The sequence below is a fragment of the Vipera berus genome (assembly GCF_964194415.1).
Source record: "Vipera berus genome assembly, chromosome: 7".
Lineage (NCBI taxonomy): Eukaryota > Metazoa > Chordata > Lepidosauria > Squamata > Viperidae > Vipera > Vipera berus.
Window position 1 is genome coordinate 19,553,974 of NC_138209.1, and position 27,990 is coordinate 19,581,963.

General features: G+C 39.2%; 2 protein-coding genes across 2 annotated transcripts in view; both read right to left on the reverse strand.

The window, feature by feature from the left end:
- Positions 1-1,045: 1,045 nt before the first annotated feature.
- Positions 1,046-15,520, reverse strand: LOC308671099 (alcohol dehydrogenase 1-like). The gene is made up of 9 exons (XM_081333108.1): positions 15,291-15,520; positions 13,026-13,127; positions 11,123-11,264; positions 9,542-9,629; positions 9,224-9,443; positions 8,832-9,092; positions 6,680-6,815; positions 4,603-4,741; positions 1,046-1,941 (listed from the first exon to the last, which is right to left on the reverse strand). Exons 1-9 carry the CDS (start codon positions 15,306-15,308, stop codon positions 1,917-1,919), a joined length of 1,131 nt encoding a protein of 376 aa, XP_081189234.1. The 5' UTR covers positions 15,309-15,520; the 3' UTR covers positions 1,046-1,916.
- Positions 15,521-21,948: 6,428 nt separating this feature from the next.
- The window catches only part of LOC308671238 (alcohol dehydrogenase 1B-like), a 41,694-nt gene continuing 35,652 nt past the window's right edge, over positions 21,949-27,990 (reverse strand). The window contains exons 13-17 of the mRNA XM_081333338.1: positions 27,697-27,916; positions 26,484-26,747; positions 25,133-25,268; positions 23,058-23,196; positions 21,949-22,075 (exon numbers count right to left, since the gene is read on the reverse strand). Coding sequence (XP_081189464.1) covers positions 22,051-22,075; positions 23,058-23,196; positions 25,133-25,268; positions 26,484-26,747; positions 27,697-27,916 — 784 coding nt within the window. The 3' untranslated portion in view covers positions 21,949-22,050. The remainder of the gene's footprint in view (positions 22,076-23,057; positions 23,197-25,132; positions 25,269-26,483; positions 26,748-27,696; positions 27,917-27,990) is intronic.

Sequence of the window (27,990 nt, forward strand, 5' to 3'; positions counted from 1 at the left end):
TTATGACCTACAAAGCCCTACATGGCATGGGTCTGGATTACCTACGGCAGCACCTGCTGCCGGCATCAACTTCCCTCCGTCCAGTGCGCTCCCACAGAGTGGGCCTCCTCAGGGTGCCTCCGATCAGAGAATGTCGATTGGTGGCCCCCAGGGGGAGGGCGTTCTCTGTGGGCGCACCAGACCTGTGGAACCGCTTGCCGGTTGAGCTCCGGATGGCTCCCGACCTTTGCTCCTTCCGGCGCGATTTAAAAACTTATTTATTTGAACAATCTGGCCTGGTCTGATGGGTTTGGGGTTGGATTTAGTTTTAACACACTTTTATTATTGTATTATATTGGGCATAATTATTTAATTCTTTTAAACTCTTTTTTAACTTTTGTATTTACATTTTGATATTTATTGCCCTGTACACCGCCCTGAGTCCTTCGGGAGAAGGGCGGTATAAAAATTTAATAAATAAATAAATAAATAAATAAATAAATAAATAATAATAATAATAATAATAATAATAATAATAATAATAATAATAATAATTTAAATTAACTTTTTGCAACCAAAGGTCAAGGAAGAAAAATTTAATATAGTCAAATGTTGCATTTATTTATTCATTTAATTTATATCCCATTGTTACTCTTTTTATAAACAAATTCAAGTGGTGAACACATCTAATGCTCATTCTTCCACCTATGCTCCCCACAACAAAAACCCTGTGAGATGAGTTGGGCTGAGAGAGAGAGAGTGGCCCAAATATCAATCACCCAGCTGGCATTTGTTCCATTTATAATGCTTTTCCAGGTCCCCTTTTTTAAAATTGCTAAGCTTATACATTTTGAAGCAGTGTTGATCCACTGATGCTACTGTATTTGTATTTTTCTTTTGATTAGGTTTGCACGATACAATTAAGCACATATAAAACTACTGGAGCTGCTGATAGATTCTTTGGTATCGACTTCCACTGACTCTACACTCAGAATTGGCATGATTGGAAACAGTTCCATTCAGCACAATAACCTATGGATGATAAGGAAGCATGAACAGGAGACAAAGCAAGAGTAAGTCTCACATCTTTTGATATAAGATTATACGGCAGAGGCACCCAGACTGTTTAATAGCAAGTGCAATGATCGAGGGGTTGGACTAAAACCAGAGAAGCTTAAATTCAAGCCCCTCCTTCCCCTTGATCTCTGGCTAAACAAGATAACTGAAGGGTCTTTGGTGCTCTCTGAGCTTGGTTGTTTTCCTGCAGATGTTTCATTACCCAAACTAGGTAACATCATCAGGCACCATGCTCAGAGAGCACATGGACCCCTCTTTTCAACCCTGAGCTACAAATATTCTCCTTTATTGGTAAAACAAGAGAATTGCAATGCAGAGGAAATGAAAGGAAGTTGCTTTGAACTGCCAGAGGAGAGCAGCAACAAGGGCTTGCTTTGATGTTTGGCTCTGCTGATACAGAATGAATGCCATAGAAACAGAATTGTATGGATAAAGCAGTCAAGAGCGACTGGTGCTAATTTCTCTTCACTAATCAGGAACCCTTCTGGTATAATTCAATTAGTGAATCATGTCACATTCTAACCTGAGGCTAAGCTATGAAAACATGAGTTTCTACATTTTATGTAGATAGGACTGATTTTTCCCCCTACTTCAGAGACTTAAACATTGGATTCTGCTCTTTCTGTGATAGCTAAAACTGAGACCACAACAGAATTTTTTGCATCTGGAGCCAAGTAATATCAACATTCCATCTTATAAATCATGTAGTTTATGCTACAACCTAAACATAAGAACCCAGAGAAACAAAACAAAAATGTCTTTTCCCAGTATTTTCAGAACAAACATAGGGCCAAGGAAAAGGGTATTCTTCGTGGTTCCATGTTAAAGACTTCCAGACAGATTCAGCAAGTTGAGCCACTTTAAAACTCCAAGACAGTACGAATGCTGAAAAATAAAACACAGGGTTCACTTTCCACATCCTTTTGTAAAGAAAAATGATCAAAACACAAGTATTTTAAAATTCATGCCTGTGACTGATTTCCTATTTTCAAATCCTGCTGACAGATATTATTGTTAATCTTGGAATATGGGAGGCAGGCTGTGCAGTGGCACTTGTTTGTGGCAATGTTGCCAGGACAACAGCATTTGCCATTCATAAGAAGTCAAGTGCTGTAGAAAACTCATCTAGTCAAGTAGCTGTCGGCCAGAAAAAAATGGCACCCAGTGTGGGGGTAGTGTAGATTTACTGAGGCAACTCACCAAAGAATGGAGGAATCTGGGAATTCAACAACAAATGTTGCATGCAGATCTGAGTAATCTCCTGAACGTTATCTCCTCACAGACCTTTGCTTCAACCTCTTACCAATTGCTTCAACAACTTTGCTTCAATATTAGAAGAAAACCAAAAACAGAAAACCCAGCACAAGGCAAAAAACTTGCAAAGTAATTTCACAGCCTTATATCATTTGGTAGCTCCGTGTTATAAATTCTGCCAGCATGTACAGAAGTGAAACTGCCTTGGTTAGCTTCTTGGATGATGAAGAGAAACAAAAGGAATATGAATTCTGACTTTCTTAGTACTCCTAGCAGCTTCTCATCTCAATGGCCATGGTATCTTTCTGGACAACTTTGCAGCCTTGGGAATTTATTTTAATTTTACTATTAAATTTATTTGCTACCCATCTTCTGTTAAATGACTCCAGGCAGCTTACCCAATAAAATCATTAAAATCATCAGATATAAAATGAAAAAGCAGATAAAATAAAATCATTAACACAAGATGGAGAAGGAGGGAGAAGGAAATACATGGGCGCAGGGGTGATGGATAACGTGGGACTAGCTTTTAATTAGTCAACCATCTCCAGTGTGAAGCTCCCCCATTGGGCCCCCAAGCCATTTGGCAGAGCCAGGTCTTCAAGCAGTTATGGAAAATCAGGAGGTTGGTAGTTAATCTCACCTCAGGGGGTAAGATATTTCAAAGGGCAGGAGAGGGCCTTGCTTTGCAGTGGTTCCCTTCCTATCTGGCAGGATGGTCCCAAATGGTGTTGCTGGGAGACCAGTGCTCCATAAAGAAGGAACTGGCATGTGAAGTCCTTCAAGGCTCCATTTGGTCTCCAGGGCTGTTTAAATAGATGCATCAACTGTTGGAAGAGGACCTTGAAATCCAATTCTCTAGGTAACACTATCAGGCAATGGTGTAACTCCCTTGAAGGTTTGCCTAAGGATAGTAATGGGCTGAATGAAAGAAAACAAACTGAAACCGAATCCTCGTAAGACAAAAATATTCATTGTGAAAGGTCATCACTCTAGGTTTTGGGTGGAGCTATTCCTGATGAGAGGGACGCGGTGTCTCAGTGGGTTAGGATGCTGAGCTTGTCAATCAGAAGGTCGGCAGTTTGGCGGGCAGAGTGAGCGCCTGTTACTCGTCCCAGCTTCTGCCAACCTAGCAGTTCGAAAGCACGTAAAAATGCAAGTAGAAAAATAGGGACCACTACAGTGGGAAGGTAACAGCATTCCGTGTGCCTTTGGCGTCTAGTCATGCCGGCCACATGACCACGGAGACGTCCTCGGACAGGCGCTGGCTCTTCGGCTTTGAAATGGAGATGAGCACCGGCCCCTAGAGTTAGAAACAACTAGCACGCATGTGCGGGGGAACCTTTACCTTTACCTTTTTTATTCCTGATGAAATTACAATCTCCCATAAAGAGTGGGCATACAGTTTAGGAAATACTCTGGATTAGATCAGCATCTACTTATAACTTCCAGGTTTGTCGTCTGCTTTACATAAGGCTGTTTAGCTGTACGACCTGAATGCTTCAATTGGGACAAACTGCTACAGCCAGGTTGATGTTTAATTTATCTCACAGAGCCCACATCATGCTAATTTTAAATCAGGTTGCCAATCTGTATCCAGATACAGTAGAAGTTATAGCTATTATTTTTAAATATTTAAGTGATTTAGACCAAAGATACAGTATCTGTCATCTTCTCCAAGACTTTGAGTTCAATCAGCTGAGTACAGTTGGTTGATCTGGCTGCCAGTTGGGCCTACTTTTTCCCAGGGGAAGGGGAAGGATTTGTGCATGTAGAATTCATTAGAAGAATGAATCAGTAGTATTAAAAAACACTCTTTCAATCAGCCTTTAACTTTTTCTAAAGAATTCTTAGAATCAGCATAGCTGCTCTGTGAGATGAACATCTAAAAAAAGTGCAATAAATACTTCATTCTCTTGGCAAGTCCCTTTGGTTTTTAAGGAGCTACAAAATCTAAACATTAATATTTGCTCTGTGTATAGATGAAACTAAATTTATCTTTTTATTTATACCCTGTATTTATTATTCTGATAAAACTAAAGGTAGCAAACATACCTAATATTCCTTCCTCCTCCTATTTACCCCACATCAACCACCCTGTGTTGTGGGTTGAGCTGAGAGAGAGTTACTGGCTCAAAATCACCCAGTTGGTTTTCATGTATAAGGTGGGACTAGAACTCAGTCTCCTGGTTTTTAGCCTTGCACCTTAACCACACGACCAATCTGGCTTTTGGAATTCAAACTGAAGTCTGAGCTGAAACTACTTCTGTTAAAAATAGGCAGAAATCTCACCTCTTTCCAGCACGAAGCAAGTCAAATCCTTTCCCAATATCACTGAATGGTAAAATGTGGCTGATCAGAACATCTGGTTTAAATTTTCCTTCTAAGTAACTGGAGACTAATTGAGGAATTGAATCTTTCATCTTCCAGCCTAGAAGAAACAAAACCAAATGTAACTTACTAGATGTTGGCTCTGCTTCCCATGAACATTTTTGCAATTTGTCAAACCTTTTTGGCAAATTGCAAAAGCGCTCACAACAAAACTTGTAACATTATTTTTTGTTGTAAAATCAAATATAGAATAAGCTAAAACTGGAAGCACATGAATTGCTAAATGTTTACTCTTAACTGCTGCTTCAACTTCTTTGAGGAAAGATGGCAGCTTTTCCCTAACCTGGTATCCAGATGAAGTCTCTCTTTCTCTCACTCTCTCTCTCTCATAATTATATGGCCACCCATCTCACAAACCCTGAACTTGCGTGGCATACAATAAAACCATAAAATAACAATATTAAAAGAGAATGCCATTAAAAGGGGTTTCTTGAAGGATGGCAGGAAAGGGGGGCAGTCTCACTTTGGAGGCAATGATGTTCCACAGCAAAAAACAAACAAACACCCATCTCGTGGGTCCCACCAGATGTAACTCCTTAGTAGATGGGACCTACAGTATTACTCCTGGAAGTGATGGGTGGGGCAGATATAATCAGGAAGAAGCAATCTCTCAAGTAACCTGGCCCCTTGCTATGAAGGACTTTAAGATCAGCATCTTGAATTGGACCTAGAAGAAAACTGACAGCAAAAGCAGCCAGTACCATTCTAGCGACACAGATAACTGCCCACAGCACCACACTGTACGCCAGCTGAAACTTTCAAATACTTCCCATAGATGGCACCCTATAGAGTAGTGGTGGCGAACCTTTTTGAGACCGAGTGCCCAAACTGCAACCCGAAATCACTTATGCATCGCTGGGTGCTGGGGGCGTGGCCACCGAGTGGGCAATGCTCCAGTGACCAGATCCAGGCGCTGGAGGCCTGCAGAATCAGCTGGGGGGGGGGGAGAAAATTCGCTCTGCAGCTCTAGATCTGGGCAGCAGAAGCGTTTTGCAGGCCTCCGATGCCCAGATTGGGTCTTTGGAGCATCGTAAAATTGCCCCACGGCCATGGATGTGAACTCCAGAAGCTTTGAAAATGCTTCTGCTGCCCAGATCAGCTGGGTGGGGGGAGCGAAATCACTTTGAAGCCCTGGATCTGGGCAGCAGAAGCATTTTGCAGGCCTCCGATGCCCGGATCGGGCTGCTGGAGCATCATAAAATGATCGACCGGGGGGGGGGCGAAATCACTCCAGAGGCTTACCTAGACTCGTGCTGCAGCTGCCTCCACCATCCAGCCTGGATCCGCCCAGCTCTTGCAGCTGCTCCCTGACTCTCAGTGCAGAGAGCAAGAGAGCAAGAGCGCAGGAGCACATGGAAAGGGGGCGGGGAAGCCTGGCCCCGCCTCCCTCTTGGGTGATGGTGCACATGCCCACAGGGACGGTTCCACATGCCGCCACAATCGAGCCCAAAATTTATGTTGCTAAGTGAGACATTTATTAAGTGAGTTTTGTGCCATTTTACAACTTTTCTTGCCAAAGTTGTTAAATGAATCACTGCAGTTGTTAAATTAGTAACATGGTTGTTAAATGAATCTGTCTTCTCCTTTAATTTTGCTTGTCAGAGGTGATCACATGAACCCAGGACACTGCAACCATCATAAATATGAGTCAGTTGCTAAGCATCTGAATTTTATCACATGACCATGGGGATACTGCAGAGATTCACTTAACATATGTGGCATTAAAAGTCATGTAATGGGACAAAACTCACTTAACAATTGCCTTGCTTAGCAATGGTAATTTTGGACTCAGTTGTGATTATAAGTCAAGGGCTACTTGTAATATAGCCACAGATCAAACGAACTAATTATCCTTGGACAAATTCTGGTTTATAAGTATGTTCACATACCCTCATTTCCAATATAATCCCACACTACAAAAGACAAAGAAAATATCTGTTTATGAGTGTGTTCACTTATCTTCCATCTATGAACATACCTCCAATGAAACTCCCTTTTAGAGTGCGCCCTGTAAGAAGCTGGATAGGATCCAAGGAGAATTTTGCACCTGAAGGGGGCACACCAATCACCACACAGGTCCCACAGCCCATGTGACAAGAGGCCAAAGCAGCTGTCTGGTTGAAAAAAGGGAAGAAATTAAGGAAATTTTTGCCATGCAAAGAAAAAAGGGCCAATGGATAAATGTTAAAAATGCTGTGTTTGACCCTGGAAATGGTAAAGATAAGTAATAGCTGATTTAGTGTAAATCAAATACATACTGAATGTTCGGCAGTCTGCATACAGCCATTACTGATGTTCGTGTCTCACAGTAAGAATTGAGCTACCTACTTCCCAAAATAATTTTTACCAACAATTCTCTGAAGTTACACCTGAATCAGCTGATAGCATTCCAAAGGATCTCTCATCTTTCTGGAAAGTTGATTAGTGACTTTTTTCAGTACAGACAGTTGAGTATCCCTAAAGAGTATCCATCCATTTGCTTCTTAAGAATATCAATACGATTATAATTCTTGTTTTCATACAGTATTTGCTGTTTTTTATCTGATTGTTAAATGGTGCCCAGAGTCGCTGTTTGTGAGATGGGCAGCTGTATACATTTTTTTAGATAGATAAATAAAAAAAACATATCTGGTCTTCCAACTATCTTAACTGAATCATATGTAGGTTCTAGCTACTAACACACAAGAGTTCAGTTTTAAACACAGACAGCTTCCTTGGCATCCTTCTTGGAAGGAGTGTCTGAAGGCCAGGTTATCTGAAATAAAAGGGGATCCATTTTTGGAGAGCGTACTATGAACTCAATGTCTTGAGAAATGGTGATGGCAACCAAATGAGATTGTATAAAAGGAGAATCTACTGTGAGTTTCTATGGTTGATAGTGGACTTGAACTTGTCTCTCCCCAACCCTGACTGATGATCTTTACCACTACACTCCAGCAACTAATCTATAGATTGATGGACTATCGTTTGTTGTCCTGATGACCATTTACTTTCTCTGAATGCTTTGAACCCTTGCTGCCAAGAAGCAGGAAGGGAAGAGGACTTATATGCCTACATTATTTGAGACACTGTAGAACAGGGGACTTCAAACGTGGCCCTTTTATGATTTGTGGACTTCACCTCCCAGAATTCCTCAGCCAGGCACGCTGGCTGAGGAATTCTGGGAGTTGAAGTCCACAAGTCATAAAAGGGCCACGTTTGAAGACCTCTGCTGTAGAAAGACAGCCATGTTAGTCTAAGGAAGCCAAAAATCAGAAAGATTTTAAGATTAACCAATATTTATTTTGAGCTTTCATGAGTTGCAGATTCCTTTATTAAGTGCAGAAGGGCTTGACTGATACAGGATTATAAATATAGGAGTTGATATGATTAAAATACATCTTGATAAATGAATAGGTGCTTAAAACTCTTTCCTAGATAACTTTCTCTATATTACTACTCTGCCGTCTCCTTGTCTATTCCCCCCTTCTGTGTTATATCTGTGTATTTAAAATTCAGTCAAGTCACTGATAAAGTGGGCTGCAGCTCATGAAAGTTTAAAATAAACACTGGTTAACTTACAAGATGCTACCAGGTTTATCCCATTTGACAGTTTCCTAAATGAACCTATTATGTTACTGGGAGACATAGAACACTGAATTAGATGATCCTTTGGGCTGATTTTTATGAAATAACTTTTACTACAGTGACAAATATTTGACAAAAATATCAATACAGCAAACCTGGAGAACACATACATGCAATAGAATGCAGACTTAATGGATTGCCATTTTCAAACTTTGGATACAGTGGACAAATCTGTGCCTCAATCTCTCTCCAAAACATTAGACCAAGTTCATTATATCCGAAGTATTTCAGACAATTCATTTAAATTTAGATTAACAATTTAAATTGTATTGTCACTTGCATATTGATTCTACATATATCATTTGGATAAGAATGGATTTGTGCAAATAAATGAAAATGGTGATTATTTACACAAATGAGGTATATTCAGACTTAAGATAGCTGGGAGGAGCAGATGTTCTCTCATCTTGAATGTTCTTTTAAATCAAAATTTCACTATAGTGCTTTCATTGAATCTAGCATCAAATGGCAAATGAGCCAATCAATTTTAATTAAATACATACCAGTGTCTCCAAACATCCAGCAACCTCAAAGGCATAATCTACACCATGTCCAGTCATTTCCAGAATTACTTCTTGAATGGGTATCTTGTAATCTTGAGGGTTGATACATTCTGTAGCTCCCAGTTCTTTTGCCTTTCCAAATTTGTCACTATTAATGTCAATCCCAATGATACGAGATGCTCCAGCTGTTTTGCATCCCATGACCACAGAGAGACCAACTCCTCCCAAACCAAAAACAGCACAGGTGGATCCAGGTGTAACCTATGGAGTCATGGAGAAAGAGAGCTGAGATACATTCAAGCTGTCCTCGGCAGCATAACAAATTGGTGGAGAAGTTCTTAAATGGCACAGAATTTGAGAGCCCATCAGAACTTAGAAATAGGTTTTCTCACTTGAGCTGTATTGAGGGCAGCTCCATAACCCGTAGAGAATCCACAGCCAAAAAGACAGACTTTATCCAGAGGTGCAGCATCATCAATTTTAACTATGGCACAATCAGGCATGACTGTATATTGAGAGAAAGTGCTAATCCATAAGAAGTGATTAACTTGCTTTCCTTTGCAGGTAAATCTACTAGTCTTGTCAGGCATCAAATTTTGTGGTTCAGAAATGCTGTTTCAAAGATAAATGGACTTGTCAGTAAAAAAAACTTTATGTGCAATGTCATGAATTCAGAAAAATACAAAACAAAAGTTTTTAAAGGAACTTACTGGGTTTTCAGGCAACAGTTGGTGTTTGATTTTAAACATGAGTTGCATTCTCCACACTGGGGCAGACAAAGGGGAATCACTTTGTCTCCTTCAAATACAAAGGGGAAAAACATGAAACCTCCAGATCAAAAGATCATGTTTATTACCCATATTTTTATAAATCAAGATCACTACAAATAGACTTTTCCGGGTGCATTTATCACAGTTGAAACAACCTTCTGAAGGCACTCATTAAAATGCAGATTGCAATTCATTGTGAATTGAAGGGGAAAAGGCATTACTAAATCAGAGATCTTAAAAGCAGTTCATTTCACCCGACCATATTTATTTCATCATTTTTCATTCACAGTACATCAGGGGTCTTCAAACCTGGCCCTTTTATGACTTGTGGACTTCAACTCCCAGAAACCTTCAGCCAGCGTGCCTGGCTGAGGAATTCTGGGATTTGTAGTCCACAAGTGATAAAAGGGCCAAGTTTGAAGACCCCTGCACTACATCATGGCTTAGCATATTGGATGAACCTAGCATCTGTGGTTTTAAAGTACAAATTCAGTTTACAATTCAGCTTTGCAATCCATGGTTTATGGCAAATCCTTGTACCATCACTGCATAAGTGTTCATAGATCAAAGGTTATTTCATCAGGTGCACAAAGTACAGGTCTAAGAGAGAGAAAATCATTTTATTACACATACAGCTTCATTGGGAAGAAAAGGAATAAAATGGTGAAGGGACATTAAGAGGCACAATTGCTCTCGATGTGTCCAAATATGAAGCCACACGACAAAGAAATTCTTGCAATGAATAGCAGATTAAGTTATGTAGTGTAACAAGAGCTCCCTGACCTCTGGTGTAGTCTAAGAAAAATGGTGCTATAAATACAGTCTATATTGCTGGCTCTCAACTTATGATCACGATTAGAATCAGAATTTCTGTTGTTAAGCAAGGCAGTTAAATGAGTTATGCCCGATTTTATGACCTTTTTTGCCACAGTTAAGTGAATCACTACAGTTGTTACATGAATTATGAGATGATTAAGAGAATCCAGCTTTCCCCATTGACTTTGCTTGTCAGAAGCCGGATGGGAAAATTGCCAATAGTGGTCACATGACCACAAGATGCTACAACCATTGTAAATACATATCAGTTGCACCCAGAGTTTGATCAAGTAACTACGGGGATGCTGAGAAGGTCATACGTGTAAGGACTCATCATACGTCTTTTTTCAGTGCCCAAAGAAGAGTAGTCACTAAACAAGTGGTTTTAAGTCAAGGACTACCTGTAATAAAACAAATCATGCTTTGTAATATCTGAGCTCAGTTCTGTACAATGCAGACTCTGTGTAATAGCCTATGTCAGGGGTAGGCAACCTTGGCTCTTTTCTGACTCGTGGACTTCAACTCCCAGCATTCCTGAGCCAGCTGGCTCAGGAATTCTGGGAGTTGAAGTCCACGAGTCAGAAAAGAGCCAAGGTTGCCTACCCCTGGCCTATGTAATAGCGTATAGCAATTATGCTGGATATCCATTATACTTTGAAGACATTAAAATGAACATGAAAAAGCCAATGGGGTTCTTCTCTGTACCTGGTTTCACACATGTCACTCCTGGCCCAATACTCTCTACTATTCCAGCTCCTTCATGGCCAGGAATTACAGGATACTCTACTTTGGGGAAAGAACCTTCCAGAACATGGTAATCTGTCCCACATATTCCGGTGGCTATTATCTACAATAGAGAACAAAGAGTTACGCCCAACCATAGCAGAGGTTATGTAGGTAGTTACTAGGGGCTTCCAATGATCTATGCATAATAAATATTGTATGAATGTGGACAAGCCTATGGAATCTCAACAGTGGCAGAAAACACAATGTAAAAATGTTATTACTCTGACGCCATATAGACCATGGGGCAGAATGGTGGTTATCTTTTCCAGTGGAATGCATGCAATTAACTCTACCCATCCATCTTGACCATCCTCCTAAAGACAGAAAAAAGATAAATAATATTTATTCTATGTCTTGACCTTCTAAGTATAATTATTGGTAAGTGTGCAATTATTTTGGAAACAGGGCAAAATATTTTTCAGCAGTGACTTAAGTAAGTCACGTTGCATGTAAGCTGTTAAACACTTGTTTGCCTATTGTAATTTCTGTGCGAGAGAAAAATTGTCAACTCCAATTTGTCTCTCCCTGATATCAAAGCAGTGTTCATCAGTGGCATTGGCAACTCGACAGCTCTTTCCATGCCATTTTGGATTTCTGATTCAACTGTCATATTGCAAGAGGTATAGAATTTTCTTATGTTTGTGAAGGCTTCCTGCTTAATCGGATCAAAGTGTTCCAATTCACATTTCTTCAAATTATCCTGCACAATTTATCTTTTGTGTATTCCTTGATTTATCCTTCCTTCTAGCTGCCCTGGGAAATGCTGCTCTAATTTATCAGCAGCATAGAACTATAAACTCTTCTTTGTACAGCAGTTGTGTAAAATATAATATTTAGTATTGAATTTCATATGAAGAATGAAAGATCAATATCCCATGATTTTATGCTAAATGAAGCACTGAAGTAAGATAATTTCAAAATGAAGTCACATAGTTTCTTGGACTAGGAAGTGTTCATGTCCCAATCACTTCAGGAAAATGGGATGGGGGGTTTATACCAAAACTAATAGAGGAAACTCAAATCCAGGATGAGTCTCTACATCCCTACCATTTTCATTTAGGCCTATGCAGCAGAGCTGAGCACTGCATTGGATTTGAAGGTGAAAAGGGTGCTTTGAACACATGAGAGCCCAAATATCTACAATTCTTTAAATTAGCTGTATCACTCTTCGGATCAGAAAAGACCCTCAATCTGCAAAACTTTAGGATCCATTTTGCACCTTTAAGCCTCTTCTTATCCCAGTACTGATGTAGTGGTTGAGTTGATGGACTAGGAATTGGGAGATCCTAGTTTTATTTTACTCTCAAACCCAGAAGCTCACTGGATAACCGAGCCAATCACAGTTTCTCTTTCTCTTTGCTCAACCTACTTCACAGGGTTGTTGTCTGAGGAACAAGTAGGGAGAAGTACCGTGTATACTACTATGAGCTCCCAACAAAAGTTGGAATATAAATCTAATATATAAATATCTAAAAAAATATGCAAAAATGAATTTACAAGGTCACAAATGGGTGCTTGAAAATTTCCATGTAACCAGAGATTACAAATGACAATTTATAAAGCAATGCTGCATTCACTGGACACATTTAGTAAACCCAAACAGAGCATACCATGGTGTCTGTGAATGAAACACAATTCTCATTTACTTTTCTCTTAGCCTTTCAAGGGTTGCCAATGTACAGGTATTTTTTTAGAAATCTGCTTTGCAAATGCTTGAAAAATAAATGAACGGAAGTGACATGTTGTAGTTTTCCTTTAAGAACAAAACAGTGCTTTCCAAAATAGAGGACCAGGGAAAATTATTCAGTATAAATTGATCTACCTTAACACGAACTTCATGAGATCTTGGTGGAGCCACTTCCACCTCTTCAATAGAAAGCGGTTTGCCAACTTCCCAAGCCACAGCTGCTCTACATTTGATAACCTAGGAAAGCCAAACCAAAAACAAATACGTTTAGTCTAATCCTATGCAAAGCACAAAGTAGATCAAACCAGGTAGAAGATCTTTCCCACCAGTATAACACCTATGCCTAAAATCTCTATGCCTAAAAGCCTTCTCAATGTAGCAGCTCAAGGTGGGGTCATAGTGAAAGCCTCCTACGCCATTCCAGTGGGAGTAATCAGCTCCCTTGAGATATAGCACCAAAGGCCCCCACAGTAGGGCTCCACTGACAAACTTAATTTCCCATAGTTGCACCAGAAGCTTTACTCCCTTTGGACATGCATCATGAGGATGTGCACGTATACAAAAGGAACAGAACTTGCATTGAAAGAGTGTAATGCTGCTCTAGTCATTTTAATGAAAGCTTCCATCCTGTGGACACTTCTGTATAACACACTTTTTGCAATAAAGGAGCACAAGAGGGCATATGTGGAGTGAGGGATTTCTTTGCCATATAGGAAAACTGGAAATTAACAGTGATGTTATCCACTGCACATCTGAGAGTGGTAATCTTTCTCATTCCTAGAGCACCCTCTGACTAGAAGGGCTGAAACCTGTCAGTGCTTTTCTACTTTTTGAGACAGACAATATATGAAAACTGTAAGTGCAAGCTGGAAACAAACTGGGCATACATATTTTTTAAAAAGTGTGTGTGTGAGAGAGAGGGGGGGGAGGGAGAGAGAGAGGGAGGGAGGGAGGGAGGGAGGGAGAGGGAGAGAGAGAGATATCTGCCCATCCCCTCCTGACAGGCTCACTGGGAGAAACATCAGAAATTCCATATACTCTGTGACATAACATGAATTTGCCTTCCCAAAATGTTAATTCTGGCTTCCAGCCACCAAAAAAATGTTCATTTTTCATTTACTTTGAAACTTGGACTTGGACAAAGTAGTAAATGAAATGTGATCTACAACTGAGCTATGACCCCATGTCTAGTGGTGCAACAGAGCACCCTTTCCTCTTTGGGTAATTATATATTAACAGGATTATCTTAACAAATCAATTTATTCCTGAGGTTTTTTAATCCCCAATCAGTGCAGTGACTTATAATATAGTTTAATATATTTTCCAGAAATCACGTTTGCACTAAGTAATGTATTATATCTTTCTGTATTGTACTATTATATGTACTAAATAAGGAATAAATGCAGCCATGGGTGTAGTAGGATGATAGAACTGCAACTTAAATCCCTAGTTATATGTGCTTCAGATGCCAATCTATCTGCAATAGCATGAAAATTAGATTGCAATTGTAAACATTTTAGATGGTAGAAAACCTTCAAGGCAATCTTGACTCCTAGTAAGCTCCGTGCTTGGACATCTCCCTGAGGTTTCCTTGGCAAGATTTCAGAAATGGTTTGCCATTGCCTGCTTCCAAGGGCTAGGAGAGGGTGACTGGCTCAAGATCATCCAGTTGGCTTTGTTCCTAATGCGGGATTAGAACTCACAATTTCCCAGTGGCTAGCCTGACACCTTAAACCCTACATGAATCTGACTCTCAACTGTAAACATATTTAAATAGAAATCGATCCAACTGAACATACTGTTTGGATTTATGGACCATAGTGAACAACAAAGAAATCAACCACATTTTAGTCCAGCATATTTTGAGAATGCTGCCCATCTGTGTTGCATTAGGCTTACTAAATGAACCATAGTGCAATAACTGTGGCTAAAGTCTTGCAAGCAAAGCCTTTAGGATCTATTTACTCAGAATGTATCAGTTTAAGGGCAAATTGTGATTCAACAAGCAAGCAAAATTGCTCATTGACTATGCATTGTGCCAATGAGTGGTAATGCTGTCTGGGGGTGATTGTAGTCCAGTGTAGCCCAGTATACATTTGAATACAATTAAACAAAAATTGGATCTCTATAATGCTTGCACATTGCTGCATTAAATCTTTCTGTTGCCATTATTTCACAGAAAGTATGCAAGAGGGAATGCGGTCTAAACTTTGCATTAAGCCCTCGTTTTGCTTAACTCTGGTTTACTTATAAGGTATGCGTTCCTCTATTAGTTCTACACATTTACATATCATTTACATATCTTAATAGCTAGGGTCGCACCAAAGATTATCCACAAATTAGCAAACGCATTTCCAGTTTAGTTTACTTCTTCCCTGAAAAGAATAAACCGTTTCTTACTTTCCCAGAAGTGTCCATGTCTGCAAACTAGCTACCGTACTGCACGAAGATCTTTCCACTCGATTTCGGAAAACCCTGGTCTATCGCTTTGGAAAATTGGGGGGAGAAAATAAAAGCGACTACAATACACCAATATCGCCAACACAGCGCTATGCGTCCCCGCATCCAGATCCTTTAAGGGCAGGGGTAGGCAACCTTGACACTTTTATGACTCGTGGACTTCAACTCCCATGTTGGCTCAGGAATTCTGGGAGTTGAAGTCCACGAGTCATAAAAGAGCCAAGATTGCCTACCCCTGCTTTAGGGCCAGGCATCTCTTTTTTTTTATTTAGAACTCTTCGCTTGCCGTAGACGCACCGCGGAGGGCTCTGGGGAATGCAGTCAAATTTGCCTACAATATTGCCTACACGATTTATAGAAGCGCTAGCCTCTTATCAAGGCATCCGCGTGTGATAATATGCTGTAACAAGAAATTCTTTATTAGTCAGTTGGAATAAAAGGACTACATAAATTCGTTTCCAAATATACGTTCACTTTTTTGTGAGCAAAAGTGGTGTGAAAGGACATTATTTGTTTTACCAAATCTGGGGAAGAAGACAACTCTGAAAACTTAAGTAATAGGATTTTTTTTTTACTTTGTTGTTATGGGTGATTTGGAGAAAAGCAGAAGCACTTTCATCCTTAAATGACTTTGAAAGAAGTTTTTCATGTTGGATTGGGACCAGCAACTAAAGCTCTCCGGAGATTTGCATCTCTTTCTCGACCCAATCTGTACTTGGGAAAAACGGGAGGAGTGACTTTTGTGTGTGCTACTGTTCTTTGTGCTGCTGGAGAAAAAGCAGTGTATTAAGCTAATAGATAATAACAGTATGATGCTTTTTCCTGAGAAATGGCGACTATCTTCAATTCTTCAGTAATATCTAATTCACCAGCAGCTGGTTACTACTGCTTTATTATTGAATTTATATCCTGCATTTAAATTAACACTTGAGTTGGGTTAAAGCAGGGGTCTTCAAAGTTGGCCCTTTTATGACTTGTGGTCTTCGACTCCCAGAATTCCTCAGCCAGGCGCTGGCTGAAGAATTCTGGGAGTCGAAGTCCGCAAATCATAAAAGGGCCAAGTTTGAAGATCCCTTGGGTTAAAGGATTAATCCCTGCAGTTTTCTTGGCAAAGAAAGGATGTGCCATTGTTTCCTTCCTAGGGGTGAGAGAGCATGACTCTCCTTCACCAGCTCATTTTAAGACTAAAATGAGACTAGAATTCATGTGCCCTAACCACTATAGCAACCTGGCTTTCTTTATATAACAGTTACAAAATCAACATAAAACTATGACATTGGGTGTTATGCAACCTTAGTCTTGTACAGTGAGGCTCAGTGTAATGGCACATCGTCCAGTTACACTGAATTCATACTGCATTTTGAAGATATTAGAACACATGATAAAAGCCTGATGAGAACTTCTCTGACCTGGTTTTACATATGTCAGTCCTGTTCCAATGTTCTCTAACACTCTGGACTGGCATTGTAGGATATTTTACTTTGGGAAAGAACTTACCAGAATGTAGTAATCCATCCCACATATTCCTGTGGCTATGATCTATACTGGAGAATGACCTCACCCGTAGAGGAATTTATGTGGGTACTTATTAGGAGCTTCCAGTGACTTCTTTTTTTGTCATAAATTGTTATTGTTGAAGTAATTGAGAAGTTTTGCCTGAAAGAAACATCTATATTTTTCAAATTTCTATATGGTCAACGAAAACTGTTCATGTTCTGAAAAGAAATGTTTGAATTATAACATTTATACTATGAGTCAGTATTATAATTTTCTAGTTAACATGGGTGATTGTAGCTAAATACTCAGAAGAAATAAACAAGTATGCTAGTTTATAATATACATCATTTTTCATAAAAAGCAAATATTATATTCCAAATTCAGTTTCGTAGCTGCTTAAAAATGCAACAGCACAAATATTCCTGGTAAATCAAACTGGGTTTTTTTAATGTTTGCTGCCAGAAGCTGGTCAGGGCTTCAAAAGAAGATTGAATGAGTTTCCAATGGGAGGTTTACCCATTACTGGAAAGGGTTCCTGATAGGTCCTGCTGCATCTAGGTCAGGGATAGGCAACCTTGGCTCTTTTATGATTGGTGGACTTCAACTCCCAGAATTCCCCAGCTGGAATTGAATTCTGGGAATTGAAGTCCACGAGCCACAAAAGAGCCAAGGTTGCCTACCCCCGATCTAGGTGGTGGTGGTGGGAGGCTGGTAGGAGAGGCCCAAACTATCTATCCAACCTTACTGAACTTTCCACACAATAGTTAGGAGCTACTTCAGTAATGTTGCCACCAGTCATTTTTTCCTAGGTAAATCCCACTCTGCTATGGTTTCCCAAAAAGGAAACAGGTGGCAATCCTCCATTTGCCACTGAATTTAGGAAAGCATGCTACAGGTTTTCCCTAGAATGAAGGTTACTGATTCACTAAGAATTCAAATCTTTATTATGATATCGAGGTTCAAAAAAAGGAGAAAAGACAGAATACGGTAAAGGGGGGAAAAAAATCCCCCAGGTGATTTTAATTGCTACTATTTCATCCATTAATCTCTTCCTTCCAACACAGAAGCTATGCAACTGAGATCATGATGATGATGATAACTTTATTGTCACTTTGAATGTACACCAATCGGCATACATCAAAATGAAATTTCGTTGCATACAGCTCTCAAAGGGTCACCACCTCCGATATATACTCCTTGTTCGGGGCCCGCTCAAATTTCACATTGTCCATTTTAGTCTCTAGGGAGTGAACGATGGCACACAGGACAGATGGAAATGGGGCTCCATGTGGATTAGCCCTCAAATTCGCTTGTATTCTGACAACCTCGCCTTCATGATCCATGAAATAAATTTTAATCTGCTTTCACTAGTTTCTATATTGCTCATAATTCCTGGATCTCTAGCTTAGATCATTATGGGTTAGGATGTCCTCTCTGACATGGGTTTCAACCAGTTCCAGAGAAAGAAATGTTGTTGTCCCCAATTTGGGTCTGAGCCTGGTGCTGAGGCCGATGAAGAACACCAGACACGAGGTGCAGGTTTTGTTGTCTTTTATTGAAGCACTCTAAGAAAAGGGATCCTGGCCGAAATGCCAAGTAACCAAGAACCATAGAATTAATAAAGCTTTATACATTTTCTCTAAAGCAGAAGGTGGGATAAGGTGGGATATATAAGAAATATCATCTAATAAACATTTCAATAATAATCTAACAATTATTCTATTGGTCTCTAGCTGTCCCTATTCCAAAGCCTTGGCCAATGAATGCTTCAGGAGTTATCTAATGCACATACTATTTGCTCCAGGCCATCCCTATTCCTAGCTTCTAGCTGAGCTTGCAAGATGCCTAAGTCTTTTGTTACTTTTATCAGCTTTTTGACCATACAGAATTGTTACAAGCTTTACACGTGCATATTCCCTGTGAATAAGCATTCTTTGTTCTTGCCAGACAAACTCCCCAATTACAGGCTTCCTGGTCTTCTTTCAAGTGTATGCCATAATCTTGCTTTGTTTTGACAGACAGCCCATCAATGTGACATGAAGAAAGATAAAGAAATGAAAGCAAAATGGAGCCGGACCCCTTGACTTCTGTACTTGTATTTGTTGGTTCCTTTGAATTTGATTTTCAGAGTGTTTTGATATATTTGCCAATGTACCTTAATGGATAGATCTAGATTTCTCTTTGATTCTTTCAGTGCCTGAACTTCCTGAGATGGGATTTTTCTTTGAACAACTACTGCTATAATCTATAGTAGTGAAAATAAATGTTTCAAAGCATGATACTATGTCAATAGATAATGCCTTCATTCCTTGTTTGTGGGTTTTCTGAAGGCACCTTTATAACCATTGAAAAATAAAATAAACAATCTGATCCAAGAGGCTTATTATTTTACAATATCATTATATGGGAATGCTCAAGATTATTAACCTAATAGTACCTCAAATCCCTCAGTGATAGCGAATAATCTAGATCAGGGCTTTTCAACTGGTGGTAACCATACCAACTGTGGTACATTAGCAAGTGGTAGGTGGTATGCAGCCCTCCCCAGCCAAGTGTAGTGGGGGAGGAAATGAGCCAGCACAGGCAAGGACTTACTGTGAGAGAGTCCTCCAGGGCTGCAGAGTGGCTGGGGCGAGGCAAAGGCCCCAGGCTCACTTCTGGCTTTCCCCCAGATGAGAAAGGAGGAAGAAGGGGGCAGAGGCAGGAGAGGCTATAAAAGGAGGCAGTTTGGGTGGGAGACGGAGAGAGAGAAAAAAAGGCAGCCTTGGGAGGAGGTGGAATCAGCTCTAGCTGCACCGAAGGGAAAGAAGAAGGAGGAGGGTAGGGGGAGAGGAGATCAAGCAGGCCAGCCATGAGCCGATTTACAACTCCTGTGGCAGCCACCTGTGCTGGCAGCAGCAAACAGGCAAGAAATGCAGTGGGGAAGGGGTCGCCCTCCACGAGGAATGACGAAAGGCAGAAATGAAGAAAGGCAGCATCGGCTGGAGGTGAGGCACGGAGCAGGGAGGGAGATGGAGAGTGGAAGGATTCTTACCGTATGTGCTTTTGTGACTTTGAAGTTCTGGGATTTGTGCAATGTGGGCTTTGTGTTCTTAAGGAGTGCTTAGCAATCTCTATTTGGCTGATGGCTGATGTTTCGTGTTAGCTTCTATTGCTCTGCTATTGTTAGCTGTAAGTTTTCCTGCAAGGGATTTTGAAGTATTTTTCTCCTGAATGGATTTTGTCTGTAGCAATACTTTACTTATGAATGGAGCCATTTGGGGAGGCTGCCTTAGCTGGCAGCCAGTATTTATTTACATATTTTTTTTCTTCCTTAAGTGTCCGCTGCGCTCCTTAACTTTCCTTTCTTGCCAGTAGCTAATTTTTAAAGGGGAATGTACCTTTTTAAGCTAGTTCCCTCAATGGTTTGTCTTTTCTGTCTCTGGAGGCTTTTCCTTGTTTGATGAATATATGGAAGTGGGAAAATATGGGTGTGTGTGTGTCAAATTCTTCCTTCAGAAGGAGATGGGAATGAGAAAGAGGGAGACAGGGAGGGAGGGAAGGAAGTCCCGCCTTAGCACTTGGCCACCAGCAGCCCTGCCATTGACTTTGCTTGTCAAAAGGTTGCAAAAGGGGATCACATGACCCTGGGACACTGTGACCATCATAAATATGAATCAGTTGCCAAGCATCCAAATATAAATCACATGATCCTGGGCATGCTGCAATGGTCATAAGTGTGAAAAATGGTCATAAGTCATTTCAGTGCAATTACAACTTTGAACAGTTTTTTATTTTATTTTTTGGTCATCAAATTTTTGACACCTTGCTAGGTGGTACTTGAATATTGCCATATCCTAAAAGTGGTACAATTGGTGAAAAGGTTGAAAACCCCTGGACTAGAATTCACAGTAGCCTAGTTTTTAGCTTGGTGCCTTAATTTCTAGACCAAACTGGCTCTCTTTATTTTATTTACTTATACTTGAAAAAATATTCTAATCCATAACATTAAAAATGACAAAAGAACCTGCCACAAGCTATTAATATTTGTACCAAATAAAAAGCTGTGTATCATTTTTCATCTTGAATTTGTAAAAATATAAATTCCATCCTGCTGCTTAAAAAAGTGTGCATGTGGTGGGGGGAAAGCACAGAAATGGTGATAAAATAAATCTTTTTAGAACTGGCAGTAAGTAAACTTGTTGCAGATCATTACTGCTGCTGGATTATTTAGCTTATGGTATATTTAATATATTTGTTTGCTTAGGTATTGCATTTAACCAAGATGATGAGTATTTCCCCAAATACATTTATCTAGAAATGACAGGAGCAGGAGAGAAGCATGAGCAGAATGAATTACCAGATAGACAATATAACTGGAAGCCCTGAGTATATTTAAATGGGACCTATTAATGAGACTTAATGAAGACTAAATGTACATGGGTTTCCTTGGATTTTAAGTCCAACAGAAACATCTCTCTGAACTTTTTTCATCCTTGCAAACAGACTGAAAAATATAGCTTAATACTCTAACCTAGTTTTTACCCCAATTTAGGGAGAATAAGATGAGTTACAACTTCAACAAAACACCAGTCTAGATCTATCTCCTTAGCCATAAGAGCTACTGAAACTTACACCTTGTACAGAATTTGAGTTTATCCTTGCTGGCCTTATATTTATCTATTTGTCTGTGTTGTGAAAATAATTTGTGAGAGAAAAGATTATGAGTGCACATGCACACAATTTTATAAATCCCCTACCTTGTTTTAGGGGCTCATAATTAACCAATCGTTATTCATTAAATTGATCTTTAAAAAATTCCTGGCATATTGTTTTTTCAGAACGCAGCCACAGACAGGATAAGCACACAAATGCAAGTAGGTAACATGTACTTATTTTTCAGGAGAACAAACATTGCAAGAATTTGCTTCAAAGATAGAAAGAGAGAGCTGATGAAATAGGGAAAGTGTACAAAACACAGGAATGTTAAGCATATTTATGTTGCCTAATCTTTGGACTGCCTTAATTTCAGGGTTTTCTTCCTTGGGGGTAAATTCAGCAGTAATAATAACACATGAACCAGAATGGGGAGAAAAGAGATAGAAAGAAAAGAAACAATTCTATTTCTGTTGACTGGCTTATTGAAGTATATATGCTGCATAATGCATTTCCGGTGGATTCAGAGACAGAAATGGTTTTCTATTTTTCTTCAGAACCAGAGACTTTAGAATGTCAGCACACAACGGATGCTGAAACAACAGAAAATAGTTTATATTTAAATGTGGTGAATTCTTTTCTGTAGCAAATTCAAGAAATTTTATTTAGACTTTAAGCAAGCCCAAAGATAATAACTATTAGTGACTATTTTTATTAATAGATTAATATTGTAAGAATTTTCAAGGCAGATTGAAAGTAGGGAGAAAAAAAAACAGTGGAAAATGGGCTAATTGTGCCAAAATTAAACCTTTCTAACAAACCATTATTTCAGTGGAAGAATTAATAACATAGATAAATCTGCATTCTCTTGTGTAAATGAGGCATTCCACCAAAAAGCTTTTTTGTACATCATAAAAGATGACCCTATTAACAGCTGCGGCCTTCTAATAGAAAGTATGAGGAACAAATAATTTGGTGGTGCAAATGCTTGCACAAATATGCAGAAGCTCTTTTCTGCGACATTTTATTTTTTTAGATAAGGATCACCATTAATTTCAGTTGATTACCACCCTAATGGTGCCTTTATTGATTAGAAATGAACTGAAATACATGCTATTCATTAATTTGTCATCTTTAGCAAAAATGTTCAGAATAGCTAATAGAATTAAAATGGCAAGAAAATTAATTTTTCAGTATAAAATGGTACTTATCTGAAAACTTTAGCCTTAATCTAGTTTCTACAAGAAATAGGGGGTCTCTGGAGTGGAGTTAAAAATTCAAGATGCAACCACAATGACATGATCACCTCTGTTACATCACCCCAACAGCACAACTAAGCAAAGTAATATTTTCTCCAAATTCTAATACAATTTTCTTCTTTTTAGGATTTAGGCATCTTGCCTGAAACTATTTTGCAAAGCTTCTTTTGGCAAAACTGAAATAATTCCACAATGTGAATTTTGATTTTTAATTATGTGAGTACTTTCTTAATGCAGTTCATTATCTTTTGGACCATACTTATTCATTTTAAATTGGGAGAAAAAAACCTTTTTATTAAAAAAAAACAAATCTTACCTTTTTCCTGAGTGAAGCAAATCAAAGCCTTCGTTGATTTTATCAAATGGTAAAGTGTGAGTAATTAATGGATCTAGGATAAACATTTTGTTCATGTAATCTGACACCAATTTAGGGACTGAATCTTTACTTTTCCAATCTGAAAGTTAAAAGAACATAAAGATACTGCATTAATTTTACAAGATCATTTAAAAACACTTTTCTTGAGGCAGTGACTCTTAATAAGAGTTGATATCAGATGATCTGCTGATCTCAGAGTTGAGGAATTTACTGTCAATTGAGGAATTTACTGTATAAATTACAGACTTTTTTCTGCATTGAATAACCTATGGACTCTGGTCAAATTTCCATGATCCCATCTATTCCTCATTTGTGAAATCCTGGTTCTCAGAGGGCAAGGAGTAGGAACCAACTCATTCTAAAGCTCTTGCTTCAAGATTTGTTCCCATGCACTGAAGAAAATATAATTAGAGACTCTACGGTATTATCATGTCTGCCCTTTGTAAAGATTACTGGACCATCATTGAAAATCAACCTTCCTTAACCTAATGCTCTCCATAAGTGTTGGACTTTAAAGATCATATTGTCTGAGAAATGCTAGTATGCAAGTTTAGCATTTATGTTGAATACCGAATTGGGGAAGGTGGATATAAATGAATAAGTAGTAGCAGCAGTAGAACAACCATATGGCTGCATAAGGAGTTTGAGAACTCTAATTCTATTTCTTATGGATTTTTCTCTGCCTCTCAGTACAGTTTGCATTTATATAATGCAGGAGATGAATAATTGGTGCTCTGAATTTTTTTAAAAAATAATAATTAAAGCTATGAAAGGAGCAATTGGGATGTTCCCCAGACTCAGTACTCACTTCCTCCACAACTACTATTAACTTTTCAGGCAGTTTATTGAAAAACAAACAAACTGATTAATGTTTTTTCCTCTGCAACAATAATATCTTGAAAGATAGCAATTTTAGAAAATCAGAAACATTGTACTACGAAATGTTTAAACCCCTTTTTCTGCAGCTGTGCTACTTGACTTAATATGTTATTCTCCCTGCTATTTCTGCTTTTAAGTTTTTAAAAACATCCCTTGAAGAAGTCAGATATTCCAGACATGCTGAAATTCTGGTAAAGTTTCTGAATCCTGTTTTATATAATTACTGTTTTACGTAATCATTTCCAAAATTTACTGTTGTGTTTGGACTTTGGTGGTCCTTTTGGTAACTAGTTACAGGAGAAGCAGCACTCTGCTGGTTGTTGGGTGTCCTCCAACTCTTCAAGCCAACAGTGTAAGAGAAATGATGAGAACTCTCATCTAACTTTTCTTGAGGGCCAATTGGGCTTGTGAGTAATAGCAGACTCAACCACATCTGATTCTATGATTCAGTGACAGAAGATCAAGTAAAGAGTGGGACAACCTTTTGGTGGTAGGAGGCTACACCTCGTGGAGTATGGAGTGAGGATTGCTGTGATGGGTCAATGATGCACAATGGATGGTATGTATAATATAGGTTGACTAAGATGGGATTTTCATTTTTTCCTTCCACATGTGTTTCTGGGTAAAGTTCAGTAATTGCATTCATTTCTTAAAGTATGTTAAATCTATTAACATTAACAGTTTTGTGTGTCTCTTGCCTCAAAGTGATGGGAAACCATATCATTACTTTTAAGCAAGAGTGGTCTGTCAAGATTCCAGTAACTGAAAACAAAATGTTAGGAATATATCACAATATCTACATACAATGTACTGATGACAGAACATTAGATGCAATGTATGGATGAGCATCTTCCTCATCGGGTGCTTTCCAACTATGCTGAAATACAATTACTATTGCTGCAAATAAAACCATAGACAATACCACTTGGGGATGATAGAAACTGAAGACTAAGTGTTTGGGAAAAGATGATACACAGGATTTCAGCTGCTTAGGTGTTGAGATCACTGACAGTTTGTAAACTAAGTTGGTCTTGATCAACTATTATAGGTCATATTATACTGGTAATATTGAGCTTTCCATAGTATAAGGTACATCATAGAGAGAGAATGCATTAATAGCCAAATAAAGGCCCTACCTCCAAACAGAGTTCCTTTCCAAGTGCGGCCTGAGAAGAGAAGTGCTGGATGAAAGTTAATGTTAGAAACCGAAGGGGGTACTCCCACAATGATGCACTTGCCATAATTTATTTGACAGGAATTCAAGGCAGCCAGCTAAAGTCAACCCAAAGACATAAGCATGAATCCAGTCAGTCAACATTTACCATTCCAACCACAATTTTTCTTCCAATGACATTTCATATATGATTTTATTGTTCCAAATATATCAATAATAACATCTCCTCTGTTGTGGCAATGCCATCCTATGCTAGGCTACCATAAAGTAATCAACAGAAAGAAAGTTTTCCATTCTCTTTTTCTAGGCCAATGCTGGGTGTAGGGGCAGATGGCTACAGTAGGGATGTGAAACTTCCCTTTTGAGTTACATTGAGTTACATTGACTTACCTCCACTTCTTATTTCTTGATTAATAGATGGAACAAGAGAATTCATGATCATTCCATGAAAGGACCCATGGTCCCATAGAATGTCTTACTAATTTTTCTTTTTTTAGAGCATAGAAAGGCCAGCAATAATTCATCTCCAAGATTAAAATATCATGAAATCATTAAAATCCTGCAAAGTTTTGGTGTTCTCATCCTGAAATCTCTTATGTAAGAAAGGGGAAACCTTACAAATTGGATCTCACAAGATTTTAGAATGTTTTAATTGCTAGGTTCAGTGAGTACATGAATGATTTTGCAAAGATGATTTGGCACTTATGAACATAACCCTTTCAAGCCTTTTGCTAAATATTAAATCAGGCAAAGTCTCTGAAGAACAAAGAAGTTTTGTATAACATAAGGCAAAATCCCACTGGTTTGTCTAGGTGTGTGTGTGTGTGTGTATGCTTTTGAATTAGTCTTGATTCCTGGTCTTGATTGGCTGCACAACCCCTGCAATTTTCGCAGGGGTTTGCCATTGCCTTCTTCTTAGGGCTCATGCCTAAGAAAGGACTAGAATTCATGGTCTCCTCTATCTATTATGGTGGCTTAACCACTAAACCAAACTGGCTCTCCTTATCATGTGACTCCTTTACCAAATTGAAAGGTGCAGTACATGCTGCTATATGTATATGCTGTATGTAATGAGATGCAGAAGTAATACAGCAAACTGTTTCTTTCCCTGCAATCACCCCACTGAGATAAAAGTAATCAGACCTTATTTCTGGTTTCCCCAGATTAAACCCCTGCTTCATTTTGTTACTTAGTACCCTACAGTTACTGCAATGGAATAAGACCCACAAAAAAAATTGGCTTTTAGTAAGAGATAAATTGTTTCCCATGCCCCTCTTAGTTCTTCCATTGTGGTACTACCTTAATTCACATACCATGACTTCAGGGTTTCCAATGGCTTCAAAGGAATATTCTACTCCTTCACCCCCAGTCAAGTCAAAGATAACTTCATTGATGGGTTTCTCGAAATCCCGGGGATTGATACACTCTGTGACACCAAATTCTTTTGCCTTGGAGAATTTATCCTTGTTGATATCAACTCCAATGATTCGGGAAGCTCCAGCTGCTTTGCAGCCCATGACTACTGAGAGACCAACTCCTCCAAGTCCAAAAATGGCACAGGTAGAACCAGGCCTCACCTTTGTTGGCATAAAAATAAAAAATGGAGCATTATGGTTATATACTAACTCCAATACAAGGCCAATGAATCTTTTTCAGGCAAAAAATATACCTGAAATTTTGAGAGCATCTCATGTGTATTGTCACAAAATGGATACCATGGAGAGAATTGTGCATCCATTGAATGGCTGCTATAAAATGTGACCAGTCACAAATATATATATTCTACAAGGCTCACTAGAGAAAATGTTTTCCATCAATATATCTTTTCTCCCCAAAAGGATCTTTTCTACCTTTCAACTAGTCTTTTCCCTGGCAGGTTAGTACACCTTTAAAGTGAACACTGGTCTGCAGCCACCAACATTTTTTATTTTCTAAAGGTAAAGGTAAAGGTTCCCCCGCACATGCGTGCTAGTCGTTTCCAACTCTAGGGGCTGGTGCTCATCTCCGTTTCAAAGCCGAAGAGCCAGCACTTGTCCAAGGACGTCTCCGTGGTCATGTGGCTGGCATGACTAGACGCCAAAGGCGCACAGAATGCTGTTACCTTCCCACCGTAGTGGTCCCTATTTTTCTACTTGCATTTTTACATGCTTTCGAACTGCTAGATTGGCAGAAGCTGGGACGAGTAACAGGCGTTCACTCTGCTACGCGGCACTTGGGATTCGACCCGCCAAACTGCCAAATTCCACCATGGAATTAAAATGAAGTCAAATCATTATGAGCAGATGTATGGCACTATAGCTTCATAAGTGACATGTCTTCAAACAGTGGTTCTCCACCTGTGGCCCACAGACCTCTGGGGGGCTGCAATGTCATCACACAGGGGAGTCTGTAAAAGCTTGAAGAAATGTTATGATTTAAATCTTGAGTCTTGGAGATCTGTGGCCACAAAAGGTATTTAACGGGGATCCATGGTGAAAAAAAGGTTGAGAACCACTATCCTAGAACATGGAGATATCAGAAACTTACCTTTGCAGCATTTAGGGCAGCACCATAGCCAGTAGAAAACCCACAGCTAATAAGGCACACTTTTTCAGGAGGTGCTGCAGCATCAATTTTGACAACCGAATCCTCGTGTACAACCGTGTATTCTGTGAAAGTGCTGGTACCAGCAAAATTGTGCAGTACTGTTCCTTTGTGAGTGAATCTACTGGTGCCATCCTCCATTAATCCAGACCCTGTGTGAAGGCTTAAAATATGGGAGGGAAAATCAGAATTATTGATCATGGTTACCATGCAGGACAACAGTAGTGCTACAAGTCA

Bases quoted from the DNA above. Each gene is read 5' to 3' on its own strand.
- LOC308671099 (XM_081333108.1), bottom strand. The intron at 11,265-13,025 runs GTAGATCAATTT...TCTCTATTGTAG, and splicing joins CTCATGAAGTTCGTGTTAAG to ATAATAGCCACCGGAATATG. The intron at 6,816-8,831 runs GTATGTATTTAA...TTTTTCAACCAG, and splicing joins CTGGATGTTTGGAGACACTG to ACAGCTGCTTTGGCCTCTTG.